The following is a 26,620-nucleotide window of genomic DNA, read 5'->3' on the forward strand; positions in this document are numbered from 1 at the left end:
TAAGAGAGAAGGAAAATGAGTGAGGGGAAACATAAATCGAGATTAGGCAGATGAAATCAAACGACAATTCGATTGTCTTTCCGTCCGATTTTCATCTGATTTAACCTGAATCCATAAGAGACGGAAATAGGGGGAAACGCGCAAAACATCAAAAATAATTATGATTTATAGATGGGAAACTTTGTGGAATGTTGAAATCTCGTGTGAGAAAAGAGGAATGAACAGGGAACTTACCCATGCAATTTTCAGGCTGGATTCAATGCTGGTGACGCAACAAGTCACTTCAAACTTCCCACATCTGGAACTCCAAATATAATGTATTTGGAGGAGTACGGTAACACTGGAATACCTGGAGAATGGATGTTTGAGTTGTCCGATTTGAGAGTTATTAGCTGTAAATCTGGAATCAAGGGAGATACTTGTGATCAAGGTGAGGGAGAAAACAAACGTTGAATTGAAATGGAATTCCGAAAATAAACGAGAAAAGGGTATTGACCAATTTTATTGAAAACAGTAATCACAACATTAAATCGAATATCCTTCACTTCAGAATGCTCCAACGGCGAATGGGGGCCAGACTGTGCGTATTGCTGTCACTGTTCCGAAGGAACTTGTCATCCGATTTCTGGAGATTGTCCACGTGGATGTGCTACTTGTTGGGATGGTGTTGCATGCCAAACAAGACAAGAAAAATGTGCAACAAAGACTCAGTGTGCATCGAATGCTCTCTCATTCAATGATTATGATCGTTGCGGCGAGCCAATTCAAAGATGTCAATGCTTGAATGGATACAAAGGAGATGGATATAATAATTGTGAAGGTAAATATATCAATGTATCACGAAGGACCATTCGATCTCAAGTTATTTCAGATATTGATGAATGCCGAGCTAACTCTACACTCTGTCACAAAAATGCAGTATGTACAAATACTCCCGGAAGATATTTCTGTATGTGTAAAGAGGGATTCAGTGGAGATGGACAGACGGACTGCTCGCAATCATTCCTTTTCCAATATGATACACATCATCAACTTCCTCGTAAAAAGAATTCAAAAATGGAGTGGAGTCTCAAGAAACCGATGAAAATCTTCGGAGAAACTACAGAGAAGTTAACAGTGACATCAACAGGACTCATTGCTGTAAATGAATTAAATAAGGATGGTGGAAGATTAGAAGATATGAAGCTTATTGGAATTGCTCCCTTCTTTGGACCGATTGATTTATCTAGAAATGGAGCTGTCAGTGTTGCAGAAGTTGATGACGTGGAAGTGTTGAGGAGAGTGACAAGAACGATTGCTGAGAACTACAATGATCCGACGTTCGAAGCGAAGAGTGCTCTCGTTGTTACTTTTTCAAATGTGACTGATGGAAGACAGGCGGTTAGTTGAATTTCTATGGCTTGGGAAGTAATGATGGGGGTTGATATTCAAAAGACACTTGAAAATTGAATTTGTAAAGGTCGTAATTCTTCGTCAAATTTCGTTAGATACGGAAAAAAACCAATTTTTGATTGTCTGAGTTTTTCTTTGATTGTTTGAACTAACCATTGATATTTTCAGAAGGGAAACACATTCCAAGCACTTCTTATCGATGGTTCTGGAGCCCGCAACGAGAAAATGACATTCGTCGAGTTGATGTATAGAGATCTTCCATGGGCAAGTGGTGCAGAAGCAGGAATTCTCTCATCCGATACATCTTCTTCTATTCTTCTTCCTGCATCTGGAACTGAGGCAATTGCTCAATTAGCCAAGAACAGTAATATAAAGCAGCCAGGAACGTGGCTCTACCGTATCGATAAACCACAACTAATGCCCTGTGCTCAACCAATTCAAGTTCCTCCATACTGTGATCACTTGTTGAGTACAGCTCCAAGACTTCCATCAAAACTTCTCGAAGAAAAGAAAGAAGATTTGACACTTCCATCTCCTGGAGCATTCCTAATCGATCAGCCTTCTGAGACAATAGTTCCAACTCTTGTACGTGGAGGTGGTACTGTAACGAGAGGAAGAAATATTCTGACAGTCACAAGTTCTCCAATTGAAAATCAACCAAAGAGGCCCACTACAAAAACTACAACAAGACCTCGTCCCAACTTCTCAAGTACTCCACATCGACCAATCGTCTCACTTTCTGATGAAGACTTTGAAATTGGACCAGATGCTTTCGAAGTCACTTTCCCTCCATTTGTTACCGTTCAACCCGAACTATTCCGACCAAATCAACGACTGCAAGGATCTCAGAAACCACTTCCAGATTTCTCCATTAAAACGGTAAGTTTGAAGACGTCGAGGATTCTGAAGAAATTAGAATTTCAGCCATTGAGAGAGGAAGTATCGACATCAACAGAGTCGAATTCTCGCGTCACGTCTTCTAACAACTCGAGATCCACAACAATTCCATCTCGTTCTCCAATCGATACAGAGATGTCTGAAAATGAAGATTCGCCGTTTGAAACTGGATCTTTTGATGGAGAAACAGAGAAATTTGATTTGGATTCACTCGATAATGCTGTAAGTTTTTAAATTATCAAGTTCCTTAATTTTTAGAATTAATTTTTTGATTTCAGTTCAAAACTACCAAAAAGAGACCTGAATTGTCAGTGACACCAGAACCAGTACAAGTAGACCTTACTGGTGATGCACATGTCGTCGAGACTTCTGAAGAAGAAGAAGAAGAAGAAAAAGAAGAAAAAGAGATGAAAACTGAAATGAGCACAACAACAACATCAACTACAATGGCTCCAACTACAACAACGACAACAATGATGAGAACAGAAGAGAGAATGTCTACAGAAGTTCCTCCATCAATATTTGTTTTCACGACAACTCAGAAGCCACGTGTGACAACAACAACACAAAGAAGAATAATTCAGCAACAACCGTCAGTCATAGTCAATTCACAACCACCAAAACAGAGAAATGAGCCAACTGTTAATGTTGGACATGCTGAAGAACAATCGCCCAGTAAGTATATCTTTATTGATGGTTTTCACTGTATTTCAATTCAAATTCATTTTTCTTTCAGAGCTAGCAATCCTGCTTCCAGTAATGATAATCCTCGCATGGCTAGTAATTCTAGTATGTATCGGAGCCGTCGTTTGCTGTAAGAAGCGAAATTCACGTGAATCATCCCAACTTCGTGCTATGTATGGAGCTGCTTACGGCGTCCGTCCGACAGCTTACGAATCAAAACGAAAAGAATCAACATATGAGGATCATTTAGAAAGAGCAGCCCGTTTGAACGGACAATCTGCTCTTTCAGGTCAGCAGGTCAGTTTTCCATTTTTCCTCCTTTTGTGGTGTTGTCTAATAAAGGATCATGATGTGTGGTTGTTGTTGTTGTTGTTGTGACTATCTAATAAATCCTAATTCTAATCCATTTAAGGCGGGCAAAGTCTCCCAATACGGAAGTTATTGGAATATTCCATTATCCAGTCATTCACCAGCACGTCTTTCAACACAAGAACGACAATCTCCGCCGAGTTTCATTAACAACGGGTATACTAATCAGACGGTGTGTTTTCAGTCTTAATGAAATATAATATTTTTTCAAAACTCTGCATTTCGGCTTCTTTTTCAGCGGTACGCATATGCAGGGCACTATTAATCAACGACTACTACCACAAAGCGTGTGTGTTTTCTCAATTCTCTCACTAATAATTTTCTAGACGAGTCTTTCGAGAAATCTATTCATAATTTGAATCCACACAGATTTCTCGAAAAACTTGCTTTGTTTTTCAATTGTTGTGACATTCACATATGCTCATTTTCACCGTTTTTCTTTGCGTGTTCTCATCATTTTTCTGTTTGTTTTTCCCCTACTTCTTTTATTCAAAAGTCAAATTGATTTCCGATTCAGAAGTCTTCATCGGAATCCACTCTGATCGAATGCGTCAGATTATGAGCCATTTCATTCCATTAATAAAAGCAATTTTATTTTTGTTATAATTGTCTTCTTTTCGCCAAGAGATTGCCTCATATTATCATTTATTTCGATTGTTCCCTTTTTCCTGTATTTTTTTACCTGTAATTGATTGACTAGCGTTTGCTTACTGACGGGATAACTCAATATTCGTCATTCTATCTTTATTTGAATGAACATTTAAAACCGTAAACAATTATTAAACTACTCGGATTACAACAAAGGCAAAAAAACCAGTGGGATGGCAGTGAAACGCGCTGAGGATTTGGAAGAAACCCGGATGTAACACGTGTGGGGGGCAAAATAGAGTAAAATGATGATACATGTTGATAACAGAAAAAAAAAACTAGACTATTTAGAATCCTTTCTGTACATTGATTGTCCATAACTCCACGAATTACAGGATAATCTGAACTGTGAATTCAAGAGTTTGCATGCAATTTTGTCCGTTCTTGGTATCAAATTAAGTGGTAGGTCAAACATCAACTGGAAGATGGCAGCTGAAAAATAAAAATAAGTTTTTTTTTAATAGCAGTCTTACGAAAATCTCTGAAATGGGAAACAAGTTGATCATGAAGAATTGTCCATTGGTACTTATCAAGAGTTGTCAATCGACAGAGTTCGACGGCTTGACTCAGTGAGAACTTTCTTCCGTTGATTAGTGCCGTATATTTACTATGTCTTTCCGACAACCGTTTAACCTTTTCTGATGAAAATACATCAAAAGGTTTGTATTTACTCTGGAACAAAATATTATGATTTCGTGTGCTATTGAAACTGAACTACCTGATAGTGAAGAGAAGCCAACATCGGCGTAAAACACCATTCGTTGAATTTATCAACATTTCCTGAATTCAATTGTGGCGGCAACAATTTCTCATATGCGGCACAAGCATCGTACATGTACATACCATACTCATGATCTCTTGTATGCAAATAGATTCTATAACCATGAGTATGCCACCACAATTCGAGCGGACTGTCCCGAGTTCCTGGATGATCAGTTACTCCGTCTTCGATATCATGGAACATTTCTTTTATGGAATATACATCGAGTCGAGCGTCTCTCACAAGTTGACGTAGATGAGTGGAGAGATGTTGTTCTATAAAATATCAGTAGTTTATAGCTTCATGTGAACTGGAGGCTTTGAAAACCAAGACTCGGCTTACTGAATTCTTTTCTATTCCGATCGGATCCTCTTCTGTAACCTTCCATGTATCTGCAGAACTCATCTTGTTCTCTTGTTTCGTTAGCAAACGCGTCGTGCAATTGATCTCTCGCTCGCTGTTTCTGCTGCTCAAAAGACTCTTTTGATTTACTGTAATGTCCTTTGAAGCCGATTCTGTTACTGAATCTGCCGGGTTTTTGAGAATACTCAAACCAGTCACCGTCACTCTCGCTGTAGGCCTGATCAAACTTTTTAGAACGATCGTCATCTTCAAGGGAGGATGTCAAGAGGTATCGTGAAGCGTATTTTCCGGAAAACGAACTGCAAGCAACGAGAGATTCAACGTGGCCAACAGCTGAAGTATCTTCCAATGTAAAAAATAATGGCCAGTACTGTCCGTCGGCTAAATGAAACGGATAGATGTAACCATTCTTCAGTCGGTTCAAGTATATTCCTTGATAATCTACTTCTTGAGATCCTGGAAAAATAATGATAACAACTTTGTGTTTTAACTTTTTTGATGCCCTTCACAACACAGGTCATCATTTTCAAACAGTTACACTCCTTGTAATTGGTTTTGTTTTCAACTACTTACTCAATGAAATACTATGAGCAATGTTCCTACGTGAGGGAGCCATCAACAGTTTTATCTCGCCAATTATTTCTTCGACAGGCTTTGCTTGAATCGTCGACGGCTTCGGGGATGTTGGACGCTTCTTGATGGCGACAGAAAGGTTCGGGTTCTTTTTCGCTGGCATATAAAGCGGTTTTATTTTTGTTGTGGAAGTATTTTCGTGAGGAATTCGAATAGGTTCACCCGATGCTGACTTTTTAGCTTCACTTCTTTCCAAATCACGTTGCATTTCATCCAGAGGCCAGTTGAAGTGATTGTAAAATTTTTCTAAAATGAAATTCAAATTTCAAACGATTCCTAAAAAAAAGCCCGAATGTTGTTTTTGTTGTTCTGATCGGTGTGAGACCCCTATGGAGGGAATTTGAATTTTAACATTTTACGATATTCCAGAGATTTCGCTGTTGAAAAAAGAAGAATGAGCAAAGTTCGCCTCTCTGTATTTCCCGAGTACGGGAGCATAAAGGCCACATTAATTTTTCAGAATTTTGTAGACCACGTGAGGTCAGGGAGGTTTTTTTTCTCACCGCGTGTTTCCCACTTTCTTGTTCATTACCAATTATTCCGCTTGCCATGGAATGTGAATTTCAACGAAGAGACGCCCAGAAGCTTGCTCTCACCCCGCGCATTGGCTTAGAACCCTGGAAGTAGCGATTACCTTAAAACATGGACACCCAGAAGCTTGCTCTCACCCCGCGCATTGGCTTAGAACCCTGGAAGTAGCGATTACCTTAAAACATGGACACCCAGAAGCTTGCTCTCACCCCGCGCATTGGCTTAGAACCCTGGAAGTAGCGATTACCTTAAAACATGGACACCCAGAAGCTTGCTCTCACCCCGCGCATTGGCTTAGAACCCTGGAAGTAGCGATTACCTTAAAACATGGACACCCAGAAGCTTGCTCTCACCCCGCGCATTGGCTTAGAACCCTGGAAGTAGCGATTACCTTAAAACATGGACACCCTGGAGCTTGCTCTCCCCCCGCGCATTGGCTTAGAACCCTGGAAGTAGTGATTACCTTAAAACATGGACACCCAGAAGCTTGCTCTCCCCCCGCGCATTGGCTTAGAATCCTGGAAGTACCGATTACCTTAAAACATGGACACCCTGGAGCTTGCTCTCGCTCCGCCTCTTGGCTCACGACCCCCGGAAGTAGCGATTAACTTTAAATAGGGACCCTCGGAAGCTTTCTCTTCCCTCCTACTCTCTTTTTATCTATTTGTATACCTCAATTTGGAGACCTCAATAACCGCTCGCACAAAATTTTGCTTAAAATCTAACAGCGGGATAACTGAAAACTCAGGTTTGGTATCGGGAACATTTTCTATCACGTAAAATTCTTGGAAATGAAAAAATGTATTCGAAAAGTGTTTTCCGGGGCTCACGTATATCATTTTAATTATTATTTTTATTTCAAAACTTGGCCGTTATGCTCCCGTACTCGGGAATTACGGGTGCGCGCAAAGTTCTCATATATAAAACGCATCTGCAAATTTTACAAAAGTAACAAGTAATTTTTCAGACGGCGCAGATTTGTCACTTTTGCTGCTTTTGGCGATTTAGGAAGCACTATTTAATAAAACTCTCTTTAAAACGAACTGAATCTTGCGATCGTACGACGTTCCCTATTTATCGAATTGGTCATAAGAATTCTATTACCTTTTCTCTGGGTCCAATCGTCCGGTTTTTTACATTTGAAGTACTTCCAACCATCGAAAAACTTTGGGGCCGGCCTGAAAGAACGGATGGTACAAAAGTTTCACCGACTAAAACGTACAATACAATGAACTGATAATCCTCTTCCGATGCAACTTTCTTGGCACTTTCCTCTTCCTGTCTCAAACTTTGCTCTTTGAGCTGCGTGATACTTCTTTTGATTCGTTCTAGCTCTGCAGCTTCTTCCTTTCTCCTGATTCTTTCTTTTTTCTCCTCCTCGACTCTCTTTCGTTCCTGCTCTTCGAACACGCGTAAACGTTTTTCTTCTTCCATTCGTTTGTTAAGATCCAGTTGTCTTCTAACGTATTCCTCTCTCATTCTGATTGTCTCCTGCTTCCTTTTTTCTTCTTCCTCTTTCATTTTCTTCTCGTGCTCTTCTTGTGACTTTTTCAGGGTTTCACAGTATTGCTGATCATGCTTCTGTGTTAACTCTCTTCTTTTATCAACTTCCTTTCTTTTTCTCTCAAGCGAAGGATCAACATTATCCTTCTTTTCACGAACCAATTCGACACTTGAGCGGTCCTTGGAGATTTTTTTCGGAATGAAAATTTCAGATTCAGGAAGAGGTTTCATCATGTCTTTTTTCGGACGACCATTTTCAGCACTTGGTTGAGTATTATCGGTACTCAGACGACCACTTTCCCTGCTCAAACGTTGTTCCTTTCCGACTTTCTTTGGAATAACGATAACCTCATCATCAGAACTTTCTAAAATTTTCCTCTTGTTTCTGTCTTTTTCCTTCTCAATTCTTTTCTCATGTCCGTTTTCTTTGACTCTTTTTGGTGGAACAGAAACAGAGCGAACTGGTGTTTTCCGACTTTCACAAGAGTTCAGGAACTCTTTCAATTCGTTTCTTCGTTTCTGAATATCCAAATAACTCGAAATGGCGATACATCCTGGTCTTTCCGAATAATTGAAGTCTTGAAGATAATCCTTATAAGAATCCAAAAGAATCTGTTTCCGTCTGTAAAATTTATTAGATGCTACCTTCAGACCTATCAATACTGAACTTACTCATGTTGACTTTTGTTCGATTTTTTGATCGTATGCGGAATCAGAGAAAAGAGCCCGAAAGGATCCTTAGCTTGGCGTCGTAATCGGTCTTTAACCTCTTCAGCAGCTGCAATAATATTAGTTTGCTTCTTTAAAGATGTTTTCATTATCTCACTATATCTTCTAATTTGCAAATTGATACACTCCGCTTTTGCAATTCGTTTGGTTGCATTAGGAGCTCTTGCCAAATCTCGTTCATCCATAAATCGCTCAAGAATCATACTCGAATTTTTGAAACCTTTGATCACTTGTTCGCGCCAGTATACTAACGGTCGTCGATCATGAAGTGATTCGAATGCGTTACGTGGACGCTCCGTCATGAACTGATCAGGCTCTGGCTCGCTTGTTTTGATGAATGAATCCATCTCTTCCCTGTAAAACAATACTCAAAAAATATTGTAACATGGATCACTCAAGGCAAAATTTGCATATATTTGTTTATTTGGTTTTAATAACATCTACGACAGTAAACGCCATTTTCAAATTCAGTTTAGGAAGCTTCACAATAATTTGTTATATAATGGGCCTATTCCTGAGGCAGCAAAAATAGCAAACAACAATTTTTGCTGTAATGAAAAATGATTTTTTCCGTGAATTAGCCCTAAAATATTTCTCGCTCGCTAACATGGATTTTTTCATAATGACAGATGCTTATCTGGTAATTGCTTGCTCATGTTTTTACTTGTGACCAATTAAGTGTATTAAGATTTGTCAGGTATTTATTCTTACTTGAAAATGTTGGAATGCTCCACATTGACAGTTTCATATCCACCGAATGTGCGATCTAGTGCCATGAAAACATCATCAGGAATATGAGATTTTCCAGAAAACCGTTTCTCGTAAGCTTTGATCTCTTCAATTCGTTCTTGTTCTTGTTCAAGCAATCTTTCTTTCAGCGACTTTTGAGGCGGTAACATATCTGAAGTTTAGAATGTCAGCTGAGAGTCAATAGACAGTAAACTCACTTGGTATCGGTGGAAATTCCACATCTTCGAAGACTTCGAACAGCTTGAGTATTTCTTCTCGGACACGTGGCTGGAAAAATACTTTGAAACCCTTATACAAAGCAGTTTTTTTTTTTCAAACTAATAATACCTTTTTCTTCTTTCCCATCGTTACCGAAATATGCGTTTCCTACCTACAAGTTTTTTGTTTGATAAGTATGGCGTGAAAGAAGGTGATCGGATTACAGAACAGTGTGACGAAAGAAGAGGTCTCGCTTGATCTTAATGTGGCGAGGTTTCCTAATTCAAAAAAAAGTAAACTGGTACTTTGGTGTATACAATGGTCCGACATCGACACAAAAAAATTGGCTGAGCGAGACAGTGTGCACAGCAAGAGGTCGCAGACTTGCGAACGGACAAGAGGTCGCAAGACAGATGCGGCCTGCCACATATGATTCAACAGAAAGAAGAAGGCGATGTTTGAAGGCAGAAAGACGACGAATTTTTGTAACATCGTAGAATGTTTTACAAATGTGACCGGATAACTGCCAGCAGCAGGAACAAATAAAGAAAGTATGGAAGCGTAAAATCTACGCCAAAAGAAGAATATTGTCTTTCTGACAATGGGTGAACATTTTTCAGAAGTAAAATTCATGTTCATTTGATTTACCGGACGTACTACAGCATTTTACAGTTTTCAAGTTCATAAAGTTTCCCACAGCCGCTCTTCCACTCTCCACACATCGATCATGTCAGAGTCACCTACCGCGGGGTGTGTTTATTAACAACAGTATTTGTTTTGGGTCTTCGAGATAATTGCTGTGCCTCGACCGATAATAACAGAACATCGACACTACGACACTCGCTGCGCGTTCACACCGCTTATCGTCCACAAATGGAAAGCTCTCGCTACAAAGAACAAGCCACAAATATTGGTTTTCCTTGTTATTTTCACAGTTTTCTTTTAAACTCACTTTATAAACCATTCCGAGAGGAAATTTTGATGATGCTTAATAAAATCGAATGTATAAAAAATGAAAAATATAAAAGTTTCGGAAGATTTCCCGGGAAAGAAAACAAGCAATGACTTTAGAAGTACCGTAATCCGAAAGACGCACATTTGTTTTCAATAAAAGGTCTCGACAAGATAAGATAAGTGTTCTGACTTTATGTATTGAACAGTTTTCCATCAGAGATAAATTTGCAGGTGAATCGAACAACTAAAATTATTATTTTTTGAATAATCAGATAAAATTGCTCCATCTAGTTGTGGCTTTTTCAGAAGCAGTTCCCGGTAGAAACAAATTGGAGTTTCCTCTGTGTTGATTACGCTAAAATGTAGTACAGTACTCTCGAAGACAACTCATTCTTTCTTTTTCACATTAAAAAGAACTGTACAGTCACAAAAATAGAGGAAAAGTTCAAAGATTAGTTCCAATTCAAAATTCACATTATGTCCCCTTTGTCATTGATCATCTATGTTCTCGAAAACTTTCCTTTCGTGTCTGAATGCGATAAGAAAAATGGGTTTAGTCTGGCAGAGAGTGTAAAATTTCAACCAACATTTTCTTCTTCCTGGTCTTTGGTGAAACAATGAAGTCACTTTACTAGTCTCCGCATTCATTTTTCTCGCTTTAAATTTTTTTAACTGGAATAGACAAGTAATCTGAATAATCGCTGACTTCATCGTTTATGCTAATTCTTGACCAGGAACTTATCGTCGAATTTAACTTTTTTGCCTTTTGCAAGTATTTATTAATCAACCGAATCTCAGTTCAGAAATGTCAGAAGTCGCGGAAGTTGTTCCAAAAATAATAGAAAAAATCTTCTCTGAAGTTCCCGAACCTTTCAAAAATGTGAGTCATCTAATATCTATTTCATCTGGAATACCAAAATATTCAGTTCAATGTCACCATTAAACCTCTCAAAAATTCAAGAAGTTTCTGGTCAGAATGCTACCAAATAATAGTGAAATCGAATTCAGAAGAGTTTGAGAATAGAGTGGTGTCTCCACTTTTTGTAAAGGTTAGTTCACTCATCTACGTTATAATTTCTTTGTTTTGATTATACTCAGATTCCACGTATTTCGGCTGTAAATCTTGCATGCGATCCGGATAATGCTGAAGAGAATACTCAAATTCTTCAAGCGCTCACTGCGGTATGTCTCTAGTAGCTTACTCCAAGTTGACAAATTCATTTTCAGAGAGAAATACAATTCTATAAAGACTTCAAAACCATTAATTTTCCTGGATTCCCATTTCCCCGTTTCTATTATGGAGAGTCTTTTGAAAACGAGTCAATGACTGGATTAGCTTGTGAAGATTTCTCTGGAATAGGGGCTTCGATTGACTTTGTTCCAGGATTTGATGCCGGTCAAACACTTCAACTGATGGAATCTCTCGCTCAATTTCATGCTAAAACAATCCAAATAAGTGAAGAGATTCAATTGGATAAGTACACAAATGATTTATATGATCAGAAATGGATGAGAATGTTGGTTAGTTGTTGATTTTCAAATTTCTAGATCTCTATATGTTTATCAAAAAGGATGTATTTCAGTACAATGATACATTGGACTTCGAGAAACTGGTTCCCGAGAAGTTGGTGGGGAGAATTCAAGCAGTGAAACATGCTTTCGATGAGGATTCAGTTCAAAAATCAGATGAATTGAACAGAGAATCGGGAATGCCATTTGTGATTGTTCATAATGATTTGAATACATCTAACATTTTATGGAATACTGAAACGGGAAGAGTAAGTGTATATTTCTGAAGATTAGAAATGTTATTTGGAATTTCAGATTCAAGCATTCATAGATTTCCAACATGTATCGAAAGGAGCTGTGACACATGATATCATCCGAATTTTCTGTCTCGGATTATCAGTGAAGAATAGAAAGGAAAATACGGATAGGTGAATCGAAGAAGTTCAATTGTCTCCATTTGACTTCTTTTCAATTTCAGATACCTCCGGCATTACTATGACATCTTCAAGCAACAATTCCCTGAGTCAAAAATCCCATTCACATTTGATCAACTCAAACAATCATATTCTGATCATTTTAACTATATAAATGCGACGTCACTCTTCAGTTTGACCTACTACTACAAAATGTACAAAGACGAGTCATTGGATATGAAGGAAGAACCGAAAGAAAGAGAAGAGAAGGCAGAAGAGATTTTGAGTCGAGCCATTGGGATTCTGGATGATATTACCATGCAATGAAGTTGGAGAAGATATAATTATAAGTATATGAACTAATTTTAGAAATTACTATTCTTCAGAATATAGAGATTTTAATATTCTATTGAACCAAATAAACATAACTATCCGCTTTTATTTTGACAACTCCGTCACATTTTAAATGTACTGTAATCCTACAGTAACCTGAATCTGAAACTCGGCAGTTTTTTCAGTTCCGAAAATTGTTATTCAAACTCAAAATGTTGTACTTTTTTGTTATTTCACGTGCCACTAATTTTCAACTGATTCCGTAACATCCTCTCGGTTTCGAAAGTGTTACGAAATCATATTCAAAATTTATGTCGCCTTCTCATATCAAAAAATGCTAACCCAACCTACATAATACCAACCCGGTTTTGCTTCCCTCTGAGAGATTACTCATCAAATCGACACATGTTTTCTTTTCTCTCACTTTCTGTGTCTCTTCAGATTCAGTTCACTTTCAGATCACCATCAGAATCACTAGTAGAGGAAGGAATTGAGAGGGAAAAGGGAGACGTTTCAGCAGTCAACGACATTTTGAATGTCTTGTCGGGAGTCCGTATGAGTCAGTTCACTTTACCTTCTTCTTCTCCTTCTTCTCCGTTTTCTTATTCCTTATCATCTACTTCTGCTTACACGTTGTTATCGGACGGTTGCCTCTCTCTGCTGTTCTCGACAGTTTTTGCAACAACTTTCGGTTCGACCATTGATTTTTTCACTCGTGGCAATTCATACTGTTTCAGATAAACTTCAATTCTTTCAGGAGATCAGAATACTATCCGAAATGCCCAACGATTTACCCTTGTTACCACCTAAAAACCAACACAAACACTTGGATAAAACTATGATCTCACTTCCATCCGATTTCAGGTTTGAATTCTTTTGGGTTTTGGTTTTATTAGTATAAAATGTATTATTGGATTCCAGACACTTGGCTCATGTCAGCCCAATGGGAGCATCTGAAATCGAGAATCTTCGAAACAGTGAGAACGTAATCGATGCGGTCAATGAAGGGTAAATATTAGAAACAAGAAAGAGAAAATGCAGTGAAATGATATCATTTTCAGAAGTTATTACGTTAAACCGTCATCTTCCAATGGAACTATTCGGTCACAAAAGAAAGAGGTTTGTTCTTTTAACTCAGAAATGAGGTCACCTGGAATTTGTTTTTAACTGTAAAATCGTGATACTGTAGCTACCGTAATCTTCTGCAGTTCAACAAAAACTTTATATTCGCACATTTAAGATCAAAGAACGTTAAAAAGTCATTTTGTCATACTTTTTAAACTGTTTTAATGGGAGAAGTATCACAATCGTAAATGTCATTTCTCAATTATCTAACTGTTTTAAAAGAAATAATTTGATGCGTTCTGCTCTGAAATTTCTGATATTTTTTTCCAGCTGTCCTGTAAAAACTGTGTAGTTAAAATATTGTTATATTCTAACCCAAGATAATGGTTTGGGTTTTTTCTCATCTTTGAAATCACTCAACTTTGAACTTATGTTTTTCAATTATAAATTGTCAAAATTTCTCAAAAACTTCAGGAGGACCTTTTACATAAAAGTTATAAGCTAAAAAGATAATGTTTCTTGATTGAATAAATTACTCTGAATTTTCTGAAATTGTCTTGTTTTTAAATTGCAATCGATGGGAAGTTTGCTCAAAATATGAAGATAGCAAACCTAGTTTTCCAGAGAGTTGGTCTTGATGACGCGTTCCCTGCTCCAAATCAAGATGACGTGTCAAATGTGAGAGGGTACGAGAATCAGCCGACTTCCCATCAATACATCAATGTTGCTCCACCCAGACCAAGTAGAAAAAATTATAAAGCACCACCTCCGCCAACACCTCCGCCAAAGTGAGTTAATACGTTTTGATTGTGAAACTGTCTTGTTTTCAGAGATACGAAACCAAATCTCATCCCGGATGCCGAAGCTTCTGATCCTCCCGTCGTGTTTCGGTAAGTTTTTCATCGTCACTCCTTTTTAAAATTCCTTAATTTCAGATCAATTTCTAAAAGTTCCCATGTTTCCGAACCACTCCCGTCTCCAAAAATCCACACCCCTGAAAGAATTGAAGCACCAAAACCGTATTCAGTTGTGATCGAGAGACCTGGAAATTTGGGCGTAGCATTCAGTTTTGGCTTGGATGATTGTATTCCAATTATGAATAATACGTCTCCACTGAAAACACTTTCTCCATTACATCGAACTCTAGCGATTCCAAGACCAAACGTAGAAACTCCAATCCTCTCACCATCAAGTCCTCCGAATTATCAAGATGGAAATTATATGTCAACTATAAGAAGTACTTCTGCTCAAGGAAAGAAGATTTTGGATGAATTAGATGATTGGTTGGATGATTTAGATGACGATGATAGAGAACAACTATCTACAATTAGTACAGATGAAAGTGGATATCCGACTCTCGCTCATGAAAAAGATCGTGTTTTTATGAAACATTTAGTAGAGAAATATGAACTAGGAGTCGAACCAGAGACTGTTCGATTGAGAAGAAAAAAGGGTCCAGCACCACGTCTTCCACCAGAAGCTCTCTCTTCTCCAACGTTCCAAGCACCTTCAATTCCTCCATTCTCAGCTTCTCGTCCAGTTAGTATGCCTCCAAATCGTCCACCACCGTCATACGATGCACCAAGTTTTGATGCTCCAGTCTATGAACCAAGTGGGTTAATCAACGGAAGAAATCTAACAAAACAAAATGCTCTGGATCTTCGTTCAAGTGACGAAGGAGTTTCTCCAGTTATGGCAAGATTTTTGTTCGATAAAAGAATCAAATCTGCGACAATGCCGATGTCAATTGGTAGAATGACAACGTCATCCGGATTCACTGATCTCTCCACCACGTCAACTAGGTCAGATGCAGTATCAAGTGTTCTGTCGGCTTTGGACGAAGATCCTGTGGAAGTTCTGAAGAGAAATGAGGAAATCGAAGAGCAATTCCCGCCAGTTCCGAAACCAAGAACTAGAAAAACTGTGAGTCATACTAATTATATTATAAATTATGATTTTTGCTTGTTTCGCTGAGAAAGATATTTTCACAACAGAAAGTGTTTCCCGGGATAGAGGTATTTTATATTTCAGTTTCTGATAATTTCTAATTGAACATCTGTTACTTCTTGATTGATCTCTTACTCCTCCATCCTCATCTTTGAAATGTGTCATTCACAAAGAAACTAACACCAAAAAGTCAACAATCAGTTTCTGTTTTGCAGGTCTCAACGGAACCGACAATGATAGAAGAGGGTGTTGAAGAAGAAGAGATGAAAAGAGAAAACGTGATTGGGGAGGAGTTTGAAGTGATCGAAACGTCGATGGTTGTGGATTCACAAATAGAAAATGGACGAAAAGAAGAGATTACGAGAAAGTTTGAAAAAAAAGAAGAGGTGGAGATGAAGAAGAAAGAAGAAAAGGTGAATTCTTTATGCTTAAAAATAACATTTTAAAGATTTACTTTTTTGGGGAAAATCTTTGTTTTCTGGATAAATCATATCACGAGATCTAGGACAAATAACCAGGGGCAGCTGACTGAAAGAAAGAGATTTAGAGAGAAAAGAAATTTGGGAACAAAAATATCATAGTAAAAAAAACTTTGATCAACAACGCACGTTTCAGATCTCTCACCTTCAAATCACTGAAATCCCTTCAGATTCTGAATCTGAAATTGATGTCCACGACGAGCTCATTGTGACCCGATTCTAGATCATGTCTTCTGAGAATTCAATCAATCTAGTCAAAACTACATTCCAGTGCCATTTCATTCCATTTTCTTTGTAAAGAATTTTTTTTAACTTCAACTGACAAATCAAATATAAAAATGTTCTTTATTTCTTTGTGTTGTGAACAAAAAACAATAGTATAAAAGTATGTACAGAGAGTTTATCAATCATTTGATCGATTGTCGATAATATATTCATTGAGAGAGCTCGAGTAACTTCTTGAGATGCTCCTCGGCTGCTTCCAGATCGTCACGAAGATAACGGAGCTTGGCTGGAGTCACGAACTCCTCGTTGTAAACGTTCTTCTGAAATTAGGAGAATGAGATTCAAGAAGGCAATCAGAGAAGAAAAATAACTTACCAACGCGATTTGACTTCTGATGACTTGGAATCGAGCAAGCTCCAAGTCACACTCGAATTTCGTCTGATCGTCGCAGTTTGGTGCATCGTGAATACGAATCAGATCGTATTCTTGACGGCCAATTTTGGCAAGACGGGCGGCTTCGTCGCACATATTGAAAATGGTTTCTGAAAATATCAAAATTCGAAAAAGGAGATCAGAAGAAGGAAGGAAAACTGAGAAAGAGAGAAAGAAGTGACCCGGACTAGTGAATCCTTTCGGAGATAGAATCTCTTTTTGCGTACGGATGGACCTGTCCGGAGAAGAAGAAGAAGAAGAAGAAGATGGCAGAAAGAAGGAAGAATGGAAACTGAAAAAGAAGCAAAAAGTGTCGACTGAAATGATGGACAATGAACAGAGGAGGGGATGATCAAAAAATATGTGAGAAGGTAGGGCCTGAAGGCGGAGTTTAGACGCAATAAACTGTAGAACAACAACAAGAACAGATAGAAGAGAGTGTGTGAGTGTGTGTGAATGAGGAAGAGACGCAGAGAACCACGAGGTGACAGAGATAAGACAGATGGAAAGAAGGGTTTTGAAGGATGGATCGGATCGAGAGAAGAGAGACACAGACTGTACGAGTACGTACTTTGTGTGCTTTTTGATTTTAGGTAAGAATTGAGAGGAATCACGTTGGAGAAGTGTTGCATTGTCTGAGTAATTCAATGAACGATCAGACATCGATTTGGGTTATGAATGATCAGAGAACTTTGACGGTTTACGGAATTGATACATTCAGGAGGGTTGTTGAGATCTGGAAGACGGAAAAGAGAAATTCATCCAACAAATCTTTCGTAGTTTTCGAAACCTTTACATCATGTGGAACCATTAAAATCTTCATAACGACAAAAATGGGATATTATTTCAGAATTTACACGACTACAGCTTTCAAAATACTATAGTACCTGCACTTCAGATTCAATTTACGTGAAGGAAAACGAATAAGAAAAATGAGATGTCAATGAGAAAACCTCACCATAATCCGACAATGTCAATAGATTTGGAGACGTGAGCAAGAGAGGCGTACGGTGAGTACACTGTCTCTAGGCAGCCAGTCACTGTTATTATCTAATCCGATAGTCTCACCACGCAATGCGTTTTTAGGATATTCTATACAGTAAGCTCCACGTTGAGTGGATTTTTGGATTCTTTCGAACTCCGATTAAAGGAAATTTGAAAAAATGAAGCAATAAATAAAATGTTCTTTGATAGGTTTTTCGTTGAAGTTTTATTCTGTAAACAGGTGTGAACTGGAATACAAATAAGAATCATCGATCACATTTCAGTGAACCCATTTTCATTGAAAACTACTTCTTTCAAATATAGATTCGTCTCGTGGTCTTTTTCCAAACTATAGGTAAACAGGTGATGGAGATGGTTATCTAAATTATACTACGGACGACTTTCGTTTTCTTCTTTGTTACCGTTTAGAATAAAGGGAGTGTGACATTTGAGGAACTTGAGTTATTCTTGCTGAATTGTACTTAAAAATGAAGTTTCCCAGAGAAATATGGTTTTGCAGTGTGCACATTACATTTCAGATTACTGAAGTGTATTTGATAATTCTATCATCAAACTACGGTTGCTCCTGTTCCTTCTTATCTTAACTCTCCACTTATCTAGTCAGTCACATGGTTGTCTGATGATCTCTGTTCACTGGCTCTAACTACAACGTCACCATAATTCGACTTGTTTTTAGACCATGGGGAAAGACGGTTGTTGGCCGATGAGTGTTCATCATAATTACTTATACCTGAACGAGACCAGACACAGAAATGACTTCAATCAAAGTGGTGGAAACAAGGAATAACAACAAAATTATACAATAGAACAAATTATCACGCGGAAGTTTTTGAGAGTGGCACTCGAATATTTCCAAGGCGAATGAGTTCAGCACCGTACTTCTCGTATAACTCGCCTCCTTCTTTGAAGTCTTTGGCAGCTTCCCGCATTGTCAGTGCTATTCTTCGACCACGAATATGATGTGCAAGAACTCCGTGTTTCCAATCGTACCTGCACTCATCCGCCATACAAATTAGAGAACGATGGGGCATGTGGACGTAGCAGAGGAAGCTTTTCGAGTCATTCGACAAAGTCATGACGGAACCACTGATGAGGTTTATGCTGAACATTGAATAATTTAAGAACAAGTTGTTTTATTTATGGATAATATGCAACCTAGGACTTTGGAACCTGAAAATTAAACTTGAACTTTGTTTGATTGTTATTAGAGTGCAAAACTAATAAGAAGCTAACAGTACCTTATTAGTCGATTTCCCCAAATCCACATATCATCTTGATGCATTTCAATCGCACTCTTTTTCACTTCTTCGTACTCCAAATTGCACATTTCAAATGGCTGATAGTTTCCTAACTTTTTCAGATCATAATCGCTCATTTTGTTCAACAGCATATCAGCGTACTCAGGCATTCCGATGAACGAGTCTGTCTTCACTTTCTTGTGCTTGAAATTCACTTTCGGTCCGTAGTCCTAAACTTTTAAAATGATGATTAAAAGTTGATAAAATCTACTTCCTACTTGCTTTCTTCGGCCACTCTGCGATTGTACCCATTCTACATTATCTATCATCTCGAGAATACTGGATTCTTCTCTTTCTGTTAGAAAATCGTGAATGAGAGTGAGCCCGTCAATTTCGATCGCATCATCAGAAGTCACAGATTGACAGGCAGAAGTTTCTGAAAATTTCAAGAATAAAAAACGTTTGTAGAGTTTGACGAAAACGTTCATTGTAACATCCAAATTGAAAGGAATTTACAATTCTCTTATAAGCTTTTCTCTCTGCAAATCAAAGGTACGATACTCACCGTCGATAATTTCTAGAAGGGATGATTTGGAGTTTAAGTTGCAAGTTGGGATAGCGAGTTGTCGAATAGGATCATAAATGAAAACCTGAAAAAAGGGCTAGCTTAAGATTTCGTTGTTGATGGAACGAACCTTGTAGTGGGTATGCTTGTCTTCTTCAACACGCAACTTTTTGACTCTCTCTGTAGTCTCACAAAGGGCACAAAATCGGGCTCCTTTACATCCACATTCTTGCGCAGATGACCCCATGTTGAGATGAAGTTTCTGCAATTACGAAACTTTGAGCAATTCCTCTATTAGGAAACGGGATGAGAATAAACACGGCATTTCTATTTTTTGCTAAGAAAATTACAGTTTATTCTTTTAGTTTTTAAAAATAATGTTTTCTGATTTTCTGAGATGAAATCGTAATCCAGCTGCAAAAATTTCTGTTTCTGAAGAGGCGCGCAGCAGAGTTGCGAAAAGGCGTGCGGCAGTTGCGTTTTGAAGAAATAGCCCCTCCCATAATGAAGTTTTCAGCGGAAACCCCAACCTATTTTTAAAAATTTCTTTCTTAACGAGTTCGCTAGTAAAAATTGGTATCCTATTTCCGTTTGAAAGTTTTAACATAGTTTATGAAAAATAAATTAATATTGCAATACACGGGTTCTTAATTGGGCTCTTGGGATCCGAAAAGCTCGAATCAAACCAGAATCAAGTAATTTTTGTAATTTTTAAACGTTGAAGTTTTTCATCCGAGTTTAACTGTAATATGCCAATCAAAAACCAGGAATGTTCTCATTTTTCGTTAAACAGCTTGATTGTGTTTTGCAAGACAAAGTGCACATTTCTTTTTGTGATCAGCGATCTCTTACATTCGTCTTTAAAAGCCGCTAATTTTATTTTATTGTTCTCTCTTTCACTTTTTTCTCTTATTGATTGATCTAATTTTCAGAAACATGGGGAGTTCTGTACGAAACTTGCCCGCACTCTTCCGCGGACTCGGTGGAAAGGTTTAAAGATTTCTAATTTTTTTCAATATACTAACACTTTTCTTCCTAGCTGAATAGCATAAAGTTTTACTTACAGAGAGTCTGCCAGAAGATGTCTTTCTCACTGAGCGGATCAACCAAATCTGAGATTCTTGTAGATTGTCATGGATCGAAGAAAGTTGTAACACTCAACAGACCAAAGGCTCTCAACGCATTGAACTTGAATATGGTCCGAGAGTTCTATCCAAAGTTACAAGAATGGAATTCCTCGTCGGATGTTGATTTGGTCATTTTGAAAGGATCCGGTGATAAAGCATTCTGTGCTGGTGGAGATGTTCTTGCTGTTGTTCGATCATTCAAAGACGCAGAAAGCGGTAAGAACTGCACAATGCACAAAGATTTTTTCCGGGAGGAATATATTTTGAACCATCTCATCGGGACTTTCAACAAACAATATGTTTGTCTGATTGATGGAATAGTGATGGGAGGTGTAAGTGGATTCTGCAAATGAAATAAGTATGTTCTAACTTCATTCTTGTAGGGCTGCGGTCTTTCTGTGAATGGCCGATTCCGTGTGGCTACGGAAAATACAATGCTCGCAATGCCAGAAACTGCTCTCGGCCTTTTCCCTGACGTAGGTGGTTCATACTTCCTTTCTCGACTGAAAGGAAATCTTGGAATGTACTTGGCACTCTCTGGATATCGTCTTCTTGGAGCTGATGCATTTCACGCTGGACTCGCAACTCATTTTGTTGAGTCTTCTGCGCTCGCGAAATTGGAGAACGAGCTTGTGAATATGAAAGATGTCAACGAAAATGCAGTCGACGAAGTCATCCGCTCTTTCGAGCCAAAGAAAATTCCGGATTTCAGTCTTTCGAAGAATCTTGCTCAAATCAGAGATTCGTTTGGGGCAAAGTGAGTTTATCCTTCTCAGCGTTCGAAATTTAGCTACTTTCAGGAGCGTCGAAGAAATTCTCTTGAGCCTCGAAAAAGACGGATCCGACTGGGCGAAGAAACAAGCAGCAACTCTTGGAAAGATGAGCCCAACCTCTTTGAAAGTCACTCATCGGCAAATCACAGAGGGAAGCAAAATGAATTACGCCAAGATCTTCACCATGGAATATCGTTTGACACAAAGATTCCTCGCTGACAAAGACTTCCATGAAGGGTGTCGAGCTAGTATGTTTTCACTCGGACTACATCGATTATCTTTATAATTACAGTTCTTATTGACAAAGATCGCAAGCCAAAATGGAATCCAGCAACGTTGTCAGAAGTGAAGGAATCGACTATCGATCACTACTTCTCACCGTTGCCAAACAATGCAGATTTGAAGCTGTAAAATTTCAATATTTGAAACTATTAGTGCTTAGGAACCGATGTATTTTAAAATTCTAGTTATAATTTAAAGTTTTCGGGTGTATTATAAATCATGCCTTTTATTTTATCGTACCATGTGAATAGCTTTTCAATGAAAATAAATTTTTAAAAACATGATTACATGTTTATTATTCGCTCTGTCTTTTCCTGTTCGATATCTCTAACTTTCTCTCAGTGCATTTTCGAGCCTAATTCATTTCAGATCAGATGACAGGTGGCCAAGCGAATGGCCGCGCTCGGATCAAATCAGAGTGCGGCAAAGATCAGAAATGTATGCCGTTGGAAGACAAATGGCTTCTAGTTCCGGCTTTTTTGAAGGTAGAGAGCTACTAAAAATTATAGGAAACGCTTTTGTTTTTTAGGTTCGAGGACTTGTCAAGCAGCATCTAGTCAGCTTTGATCATTTTGTTAACATAGAAATACGTAACATTATGCAATCGAACCAAAAAATCACCTCTGATGCTAATCCAAACTTCTACCTGAAATATCTCGATATTAGAGTTGGAAACCCGAGTAGTGAAGAAGGTCTCAATATGACACATGACAAGATTACTCCCCAAGAATGTCGTCTCCGAGATATGACTTATTCTGCTCCAATTTCTGTCGATATCGAGTACACTCGTGGAAATCAACGAGTTTTCAAAAAAGATCTCATTATTGGTCGTATGCCAATCATGCTTCGTTCAAGCAAATGCATCCTCCGAGATCTTGCTGAAGAAGAACTCGCACGAGTGCAAGAATGTCCATATGATCCAGGAGGTTATTTTGTCGTCAAAGGAAGTGAGAAGGTTATTCTGATCCAAGAACAGTTGTCAAAGAATCGAATTATGGTTGGAAGAAACTCGAGCAAAGAACTTCAGTGTGAAGTTTTGTCATCTACATCTGAGAGAAAAAGCAAAACATACGTTACTATGAAGAAAGGAAAATACTCGGTTCGTCATAATCAGCTCACCGATGATGTTCCTGTTTCGATTATATTCAAGGTATAGTTTAAAAGCACTTTTAAAACAGAATTTTCCCATTTCCAGGCTATGGGTGTTGAATCAGATTACGATATTGTCAGCACGATTGGACATGAAGAGAAGTACGTTTCAGCGTTTGCACAAACTCTTGAAGAATGTATCAACGCTGGAGTGTACACTCAACAACAGGCTCTCGCATACGTGACTTCCAAAGTAAAAGCACGCAAGTTTACCCCGTTTGGATCGCTTCCAGGAACGTCTGTCAGTGTTTTGACTCCCCCGAAAGAACACGAAGCTGTTGATTTCCTGTCGAACTCGATGATTACTCATATCGCCTGCCCAGATGGTAATTTCAAGATGAAGGCGATTTATTTGGGATTGATGACAAGAAGATTGATTCAAACAGAACTTGGAGAGAATGAATTGGATGACAGGGATTTCTATGGAAATAAACGTCTAGAGTTGGCTGGATCTTTGCTAGCACTTCTTTTCGAAGATGTCTTCAAACGATTCAATTCGGAACTGAAAAGAATAGCGGATAATGCTCTGATGAAAACAATGGCTGCTCCCTTGGATATTGTGAAGCACATGCGACAAGATATGATCACAAACACTATAGTTAATGCAATGTCGACCGGAAACTGGATTATCAAAAGATTCAGAATGGAACGATTAGGTGTCACTCAAGTTCTCAGTCGTCTGTCCTACATCTCAGCTCTCGGTATGATGACAAGAATCAACTCAACATTCGAAAAGACACGAAAAGTTTCGGGACCTCGTTCGTTGCAACCGTCCCAGTGGGGAATGTTATGTCCGAGTGATACTCCCGAAGGAGAGGCTTGCGGTCTTGTGAAAAATCTTGCACTTATCAGTCACATCACCACTGATTCAGATGAGAAACCTGTATTACGTCTACTTTTGAATTCTGGAGTAGAAGATCTTCACAATGTTCATTTCTCTCATGTTAACAAACCGTTAGTCTGAATCCCAATAACTTTTTAAAAGATAATATCAGAGAATATTACAGAGAAAACACGTTGATCTTCTTGAACGGAGTACTTATTGGGACAGCTATTGATCCGGAGCGAGTAGTCAGAGCTGTTAGAGATTTGAGAAGGTAAACACGAAATCAACTTTTTTCTTACAAATGTTTCTGTTCCAGAAGCGGATTGTTATCGGAGTTCGTTTCCGTCTCCAGATCTATCACGAATCGTTCCGTTTTCATTTCCTCAGATGGAGGTCGTCTCTGTCGTCCTTACATTATTGTCAAGAATGGAAAGCCTATGCTCACACAAGACCATGTACAACAGCTGAAAGAGGGGAAGCGAATTTTTGAGGATTTTGTAGACGACGGAATTGTTGAATATCTGGATGTGAATGAAATGAATGATGCCTTGATCGCTGTCTATGAAAAAGAAATAGGACCAGAGACTACGCATTTGGAGGTTTGTAATATTTAAAATATTTTTTGACATTCTTACAAAGTTTTTTTCCAGATTGAGCCATTCACACTTCTCGGAGTTTGTGCTGGTCTCATTCCATACCCTCATCATAATCAGTCTCCTCGTAACACCTATCAATGCGCTATGGGTAAGCAAGCAATGGGAACGATTGCATACAATCAACAGAAAAGAATTGACTCTATTATGTACTTGCTTTGTTATCCACAAAGACCTCTTGTGAAGTCTAAGGTTTGTTATCCCCTTACATACTGATTCCATAATTATTTCGTCACAGACTATCGAGTTGACTAACTTTGAAAAACTTCCGGCCGGTGCCAATGGTATCATTGCTGTAATGTCGTACAGTGGATACGATATTGAAGATGCTCTTGTTCTCAATAAAGCATCCCTCGATCGTGGATATGGTCGCTGTTTAGTGTACAAGCATGTAAAAGGAACAGTCAGGAAGTACCCAAATCAGACGTTCGACCGTCTCCTTGGACCTGCTCTCGATCCAAACACTAGACTGCCGATTTCCAAACACAAGAATCTGGATCAAGAAGGTATCGTCTTCGCTGGAGCACGTATTCTTCCGAAGCAAACTATCATCAACAAGCATATGCCTGTTGTTAGCGGAGAAAGTGGTCCGGGGCCTTGTGCATCTGCCAATACAAGTAGGGTTATTGTTTCGAATAACACGGTGTTCATAATAAATTGTTACTTTCAGTTGGAATTGCTGGTCGCCAAGTTGATTACAAAGATGTTTCAATCAGTTACAAAACGCCTACACCATCATATGCTGAAAGAGTTTTGCTCACGTATAACGAAGACGAGGCCCATCTTATCAAAGTTTTACTCCGACAAACACGCCGTCCAGAGCTTGGAGACAAGTTTTCGTCTCGTCATGGTCAGAAAGGAGTTTGTGGATTGATTGCTCAACAAGAAGATATGCCATTCAATGATCTGGGAATGGTGCCAGATATGATCATGAATCCTCATGGATATCCGTCTCGAATGACAGTTGGTAAACTAATGGAGTTGCTCTCTGGAAAAGCTGGAGTCATGAATGGAACATATCACTATGGAACAGCTTTTGGAGGAGACCAAGTGAAAGATGTGTGCGAAGAGTTGGCTGCGAGAGGGTACAACTACATGGGAAAAGATATGTTGACCAGTGGAATTACTGGCCAATCACTTTCTGCTTACATCTATTTCGGACCCATTTATTATCAAAAGCTGAAGCATATGGTTTTGGATAAGATGCATGCTCGTGCTAGAGGACCAAGGTAGGATACAATGTTTCCCCAACCGCTTTCATAAATTGCAATTTCAGAGCAGCTTTGACACGTCAGCCAACAGAAGGAAGGTCCAGAGAAGGAGGTCTCCGTCTCGGAGAAATGGAAAGAGATTGCCTTATTGCCTACGGAGCATCGATGTTGTTGATTGAACGTCTCATGGTGTCGTCCGATGAGTTCAAGGTAATAAGTCGATCTTTCGCCCCTTTCACCCACATCGCCGTTTAGACTTTTCCCTTTATGTGTGCAATTTTTGCTCATCATTACACTAGGTCGCCCTCGCCGCAAGCATAACTCAAGTGGATTCGAAAAGAGGAGCGAAACTGTTGCGAGAGTTTCTCCGCGCGAGACGAAAAGACAGTAAGAGGGAGACTGTGCTGATGTTACTGCGTGGGTAGACCTTCGCGCGCGCACTCGCTATTCCTGGAATCCTCTATCTACTTTGGCACATCCTTTTTCTGCGGAAATGGTATTAGCTGAAAATATGAGACTTTGTAGCATGGAGAGAAACAAGAATCGAGATTGGATGTAGCTTTAGTGCACAGGAAGAATCAGCAAACAGATTTATTCGAACTTTGTTATCCCAGTGGTGTCAGAGTTATCACGACGTGACCCCCGCTCGGTATCCGATGAGCCATCTATCTCCGATGCGGCAATGCTAGTTCTCCCCGCCTTTCTTCATTTTCATTCTTCTACTACTTTTTTGCTCACAAGATAGTCAACGAATTGAAGAGAAAATATTGTCGGTGCATGAGAAAATAGCGTTAAGAAGGTGGAGGCACGAGTCAGCTTGCTGATCTCTTCTTGATTGCCATTTCACCAGTGTATATCCCAACGGCAGCGATTCTGCGTCTCCACTGATCGGTATGGTCTATCCGTTCATTTCTCTCCGGGATCTTTTCGAGTAAATGCTTTGGCAGAGAAGAAAAACTGAGGAGGAAGAAACAGAA

General features: G+C 38.8%; 7 protein-coding genes across 7 annotated transcripts; 4 read left to right on the top strand and 3 right to left on the bottom strand.

Moving 5' to 3' along the window:
- Positions 1–2,312: 2,312 nt before the first annotated feature.
- GCK72_010560 (uncharacterized protein) lies at positions 2,313–9,604 on the bottom strand (the record flags this gene model as incomplete). Its single annotated transcript, XM_053727932.1, has 12 exons — positions 2,313–2,428; positions 4,464–4,662; positions 4,709–5,025; positions 5,093–5,569; positions 5,687–5,992; positions 7,382–7,455; positions 7,500–8,402; positions 8,453–8,558; positions 8,607–8,863; positions 9,221–9,410; positions 9,457–9,526; positions 9,587–9,604. The coding sequence occupies 12 exons, from the start codon at positions 9,602–9,604 to the stop codon at positions 2,313–2,315; spliced, it is 3,033 nt and encodes a 1,010-aa protein (XP_053587509.1).
- Positions 9,605–11,216: 1,612 nt separating this feature from the next.
- Positions 11,217–12,660, top strand: GCK72_010561 (uncharacterized protein; the record flags this gene model as incomplete). Its single annotated transcript, XM_003110749.2, has 7 exons — positions 11,217–11,291; positions 11,338–11,460; positions 11,510–11,593; positions 11,639–11,932; positions 11,995–12,189; positions 12,236–12,348; positions 12,399–12,660. The coding sequence occupies 7 exons, from the start codon at positions 11,217–11,219 to the stop codon at positions 12,658–12,660; spliced, it is 1,146 nt and encodes a 381-aa protein (XP_003110797.2).
- Positions 12,661–13,444: 784 nt separating this feature from the next.
- Positions 13,445–16,380, top strand: GCK72_010562 (uncharacterized protein; the record flags this gene model as incomplete). Its single annotated transcript, XM_003110796.2, has 8 exons — positions 13,445–13,530; positions 13,588–13,674; positions 13,728–13,785; positions 14,356–14,519; positions 14,562–14,621; positions 14,667–15,654; positions 15,894–16,091; positions 16,294–16,380. The coding sequence occupies 8 exons, from the start codon at positions 13,445–13,447 to the stop codon at positions 16,378–16,380; spliced, it is 1,728 nt and encodes a 575-aa protein (XP_003110844.2).
- Positions 16,381–16,591: 211 nt separating this feature from the next.
- On the bottom strand, positions 16,592–16,910 carry GCK72_010563 (uncharacterized protein; the record flags this gene model as incomplete). The annotated part of the gene is made up of 2 exons (XM_003111027.2): positions 16,592–16,702; positions 16,758–16,910. The coding sequence occupies 2 exons, from the start codon at positions 16,908–16,910 to the stop codon at positions 16,592–16,594; spliced, it is 264 nt and encodes an 87-aa protein (XP_003111075.2).
- A 1,724-nt stretch (positions 16,911–18,634) lies between these two features.
- GCK72_010564 (uncharacterized protein) lies at positions 18,635–19,869 on the bottom strand (the record flags this gene model as incomplete). The annotated part of the gene is made up of 5 exons (XM_003110901.2): positions 18,635–18,920; positions 19,058–19,287; positions 19,336–19,493; positions 19,623–19,707; positions 19,753–19,869. 5 exons carry the CDS (start codon positions 19,867–19,869, stop codon positions 18,635–18,637), a joined length of 876 nt encoding a protein of 291 aa, XP_003110949.1.
- A 689-nt stretch (positions 19,870–20,558) lies between these two features.
- Positions 20,559–21,933, top strand: GCK72_010565 (uncharacterized protein; the record flags this gene model as incomplete). The annotated part of the gene is made up of 5 exons (XM_003110905.2): positions 20,559–20,612; positions 20,689–21,081; positions 21,133–21,506; positions 21,550–21,770; positions 21,815–21,933. 5 exons carry the CDS (start codon positions 20,559–20,561, stop codon positions 21,931–21,933), a joined length of 1,161 nt encoding a protein of 386 aa, XP_003110953.2.
- A 245-nt stretch (positions 21,934–22,178) lies between these two features.
- On the top strand, positions 22,179–25,898 carry GCK72_010566 (uncharacterized protein; the record flags this gene model as incomplete). The annotated part of the gene is made up of 9 exons (XM_003110988.2): positions 22,179–22,289; positions 22,334–22,954; positions 23,000–23,907; positions 23,961–24,050; positions 24,096–24,378; positions 24,430–24,624; positions 24,671–25,049; positions 25,103–25,661; positions 25,709–25,898. 9 exons carry the CDS (start codon positions 22,179–22,181, stop codon positions 25,896–25,898), a joined length of 3,336 nt encoding a protein of 1,111 aa, XP_003111036.2.
- Between the last annotated feature and the right edge of the window lie 722 nt (positions 25,899–26,620).

Source organism: Caenorhabditis remanei, chromosome III, assembly GCF_010183535.1.
Source record: "Caenorhabditis remanei strain PX506 chromosome III, whole genome shotgun sequence".
NCBI lineage: Eukaryota > Metazoa > Nematoda > Chromadorea > Rhabditida > Rhabditidae > Caenorhabditis > Caenorhabditis remanei.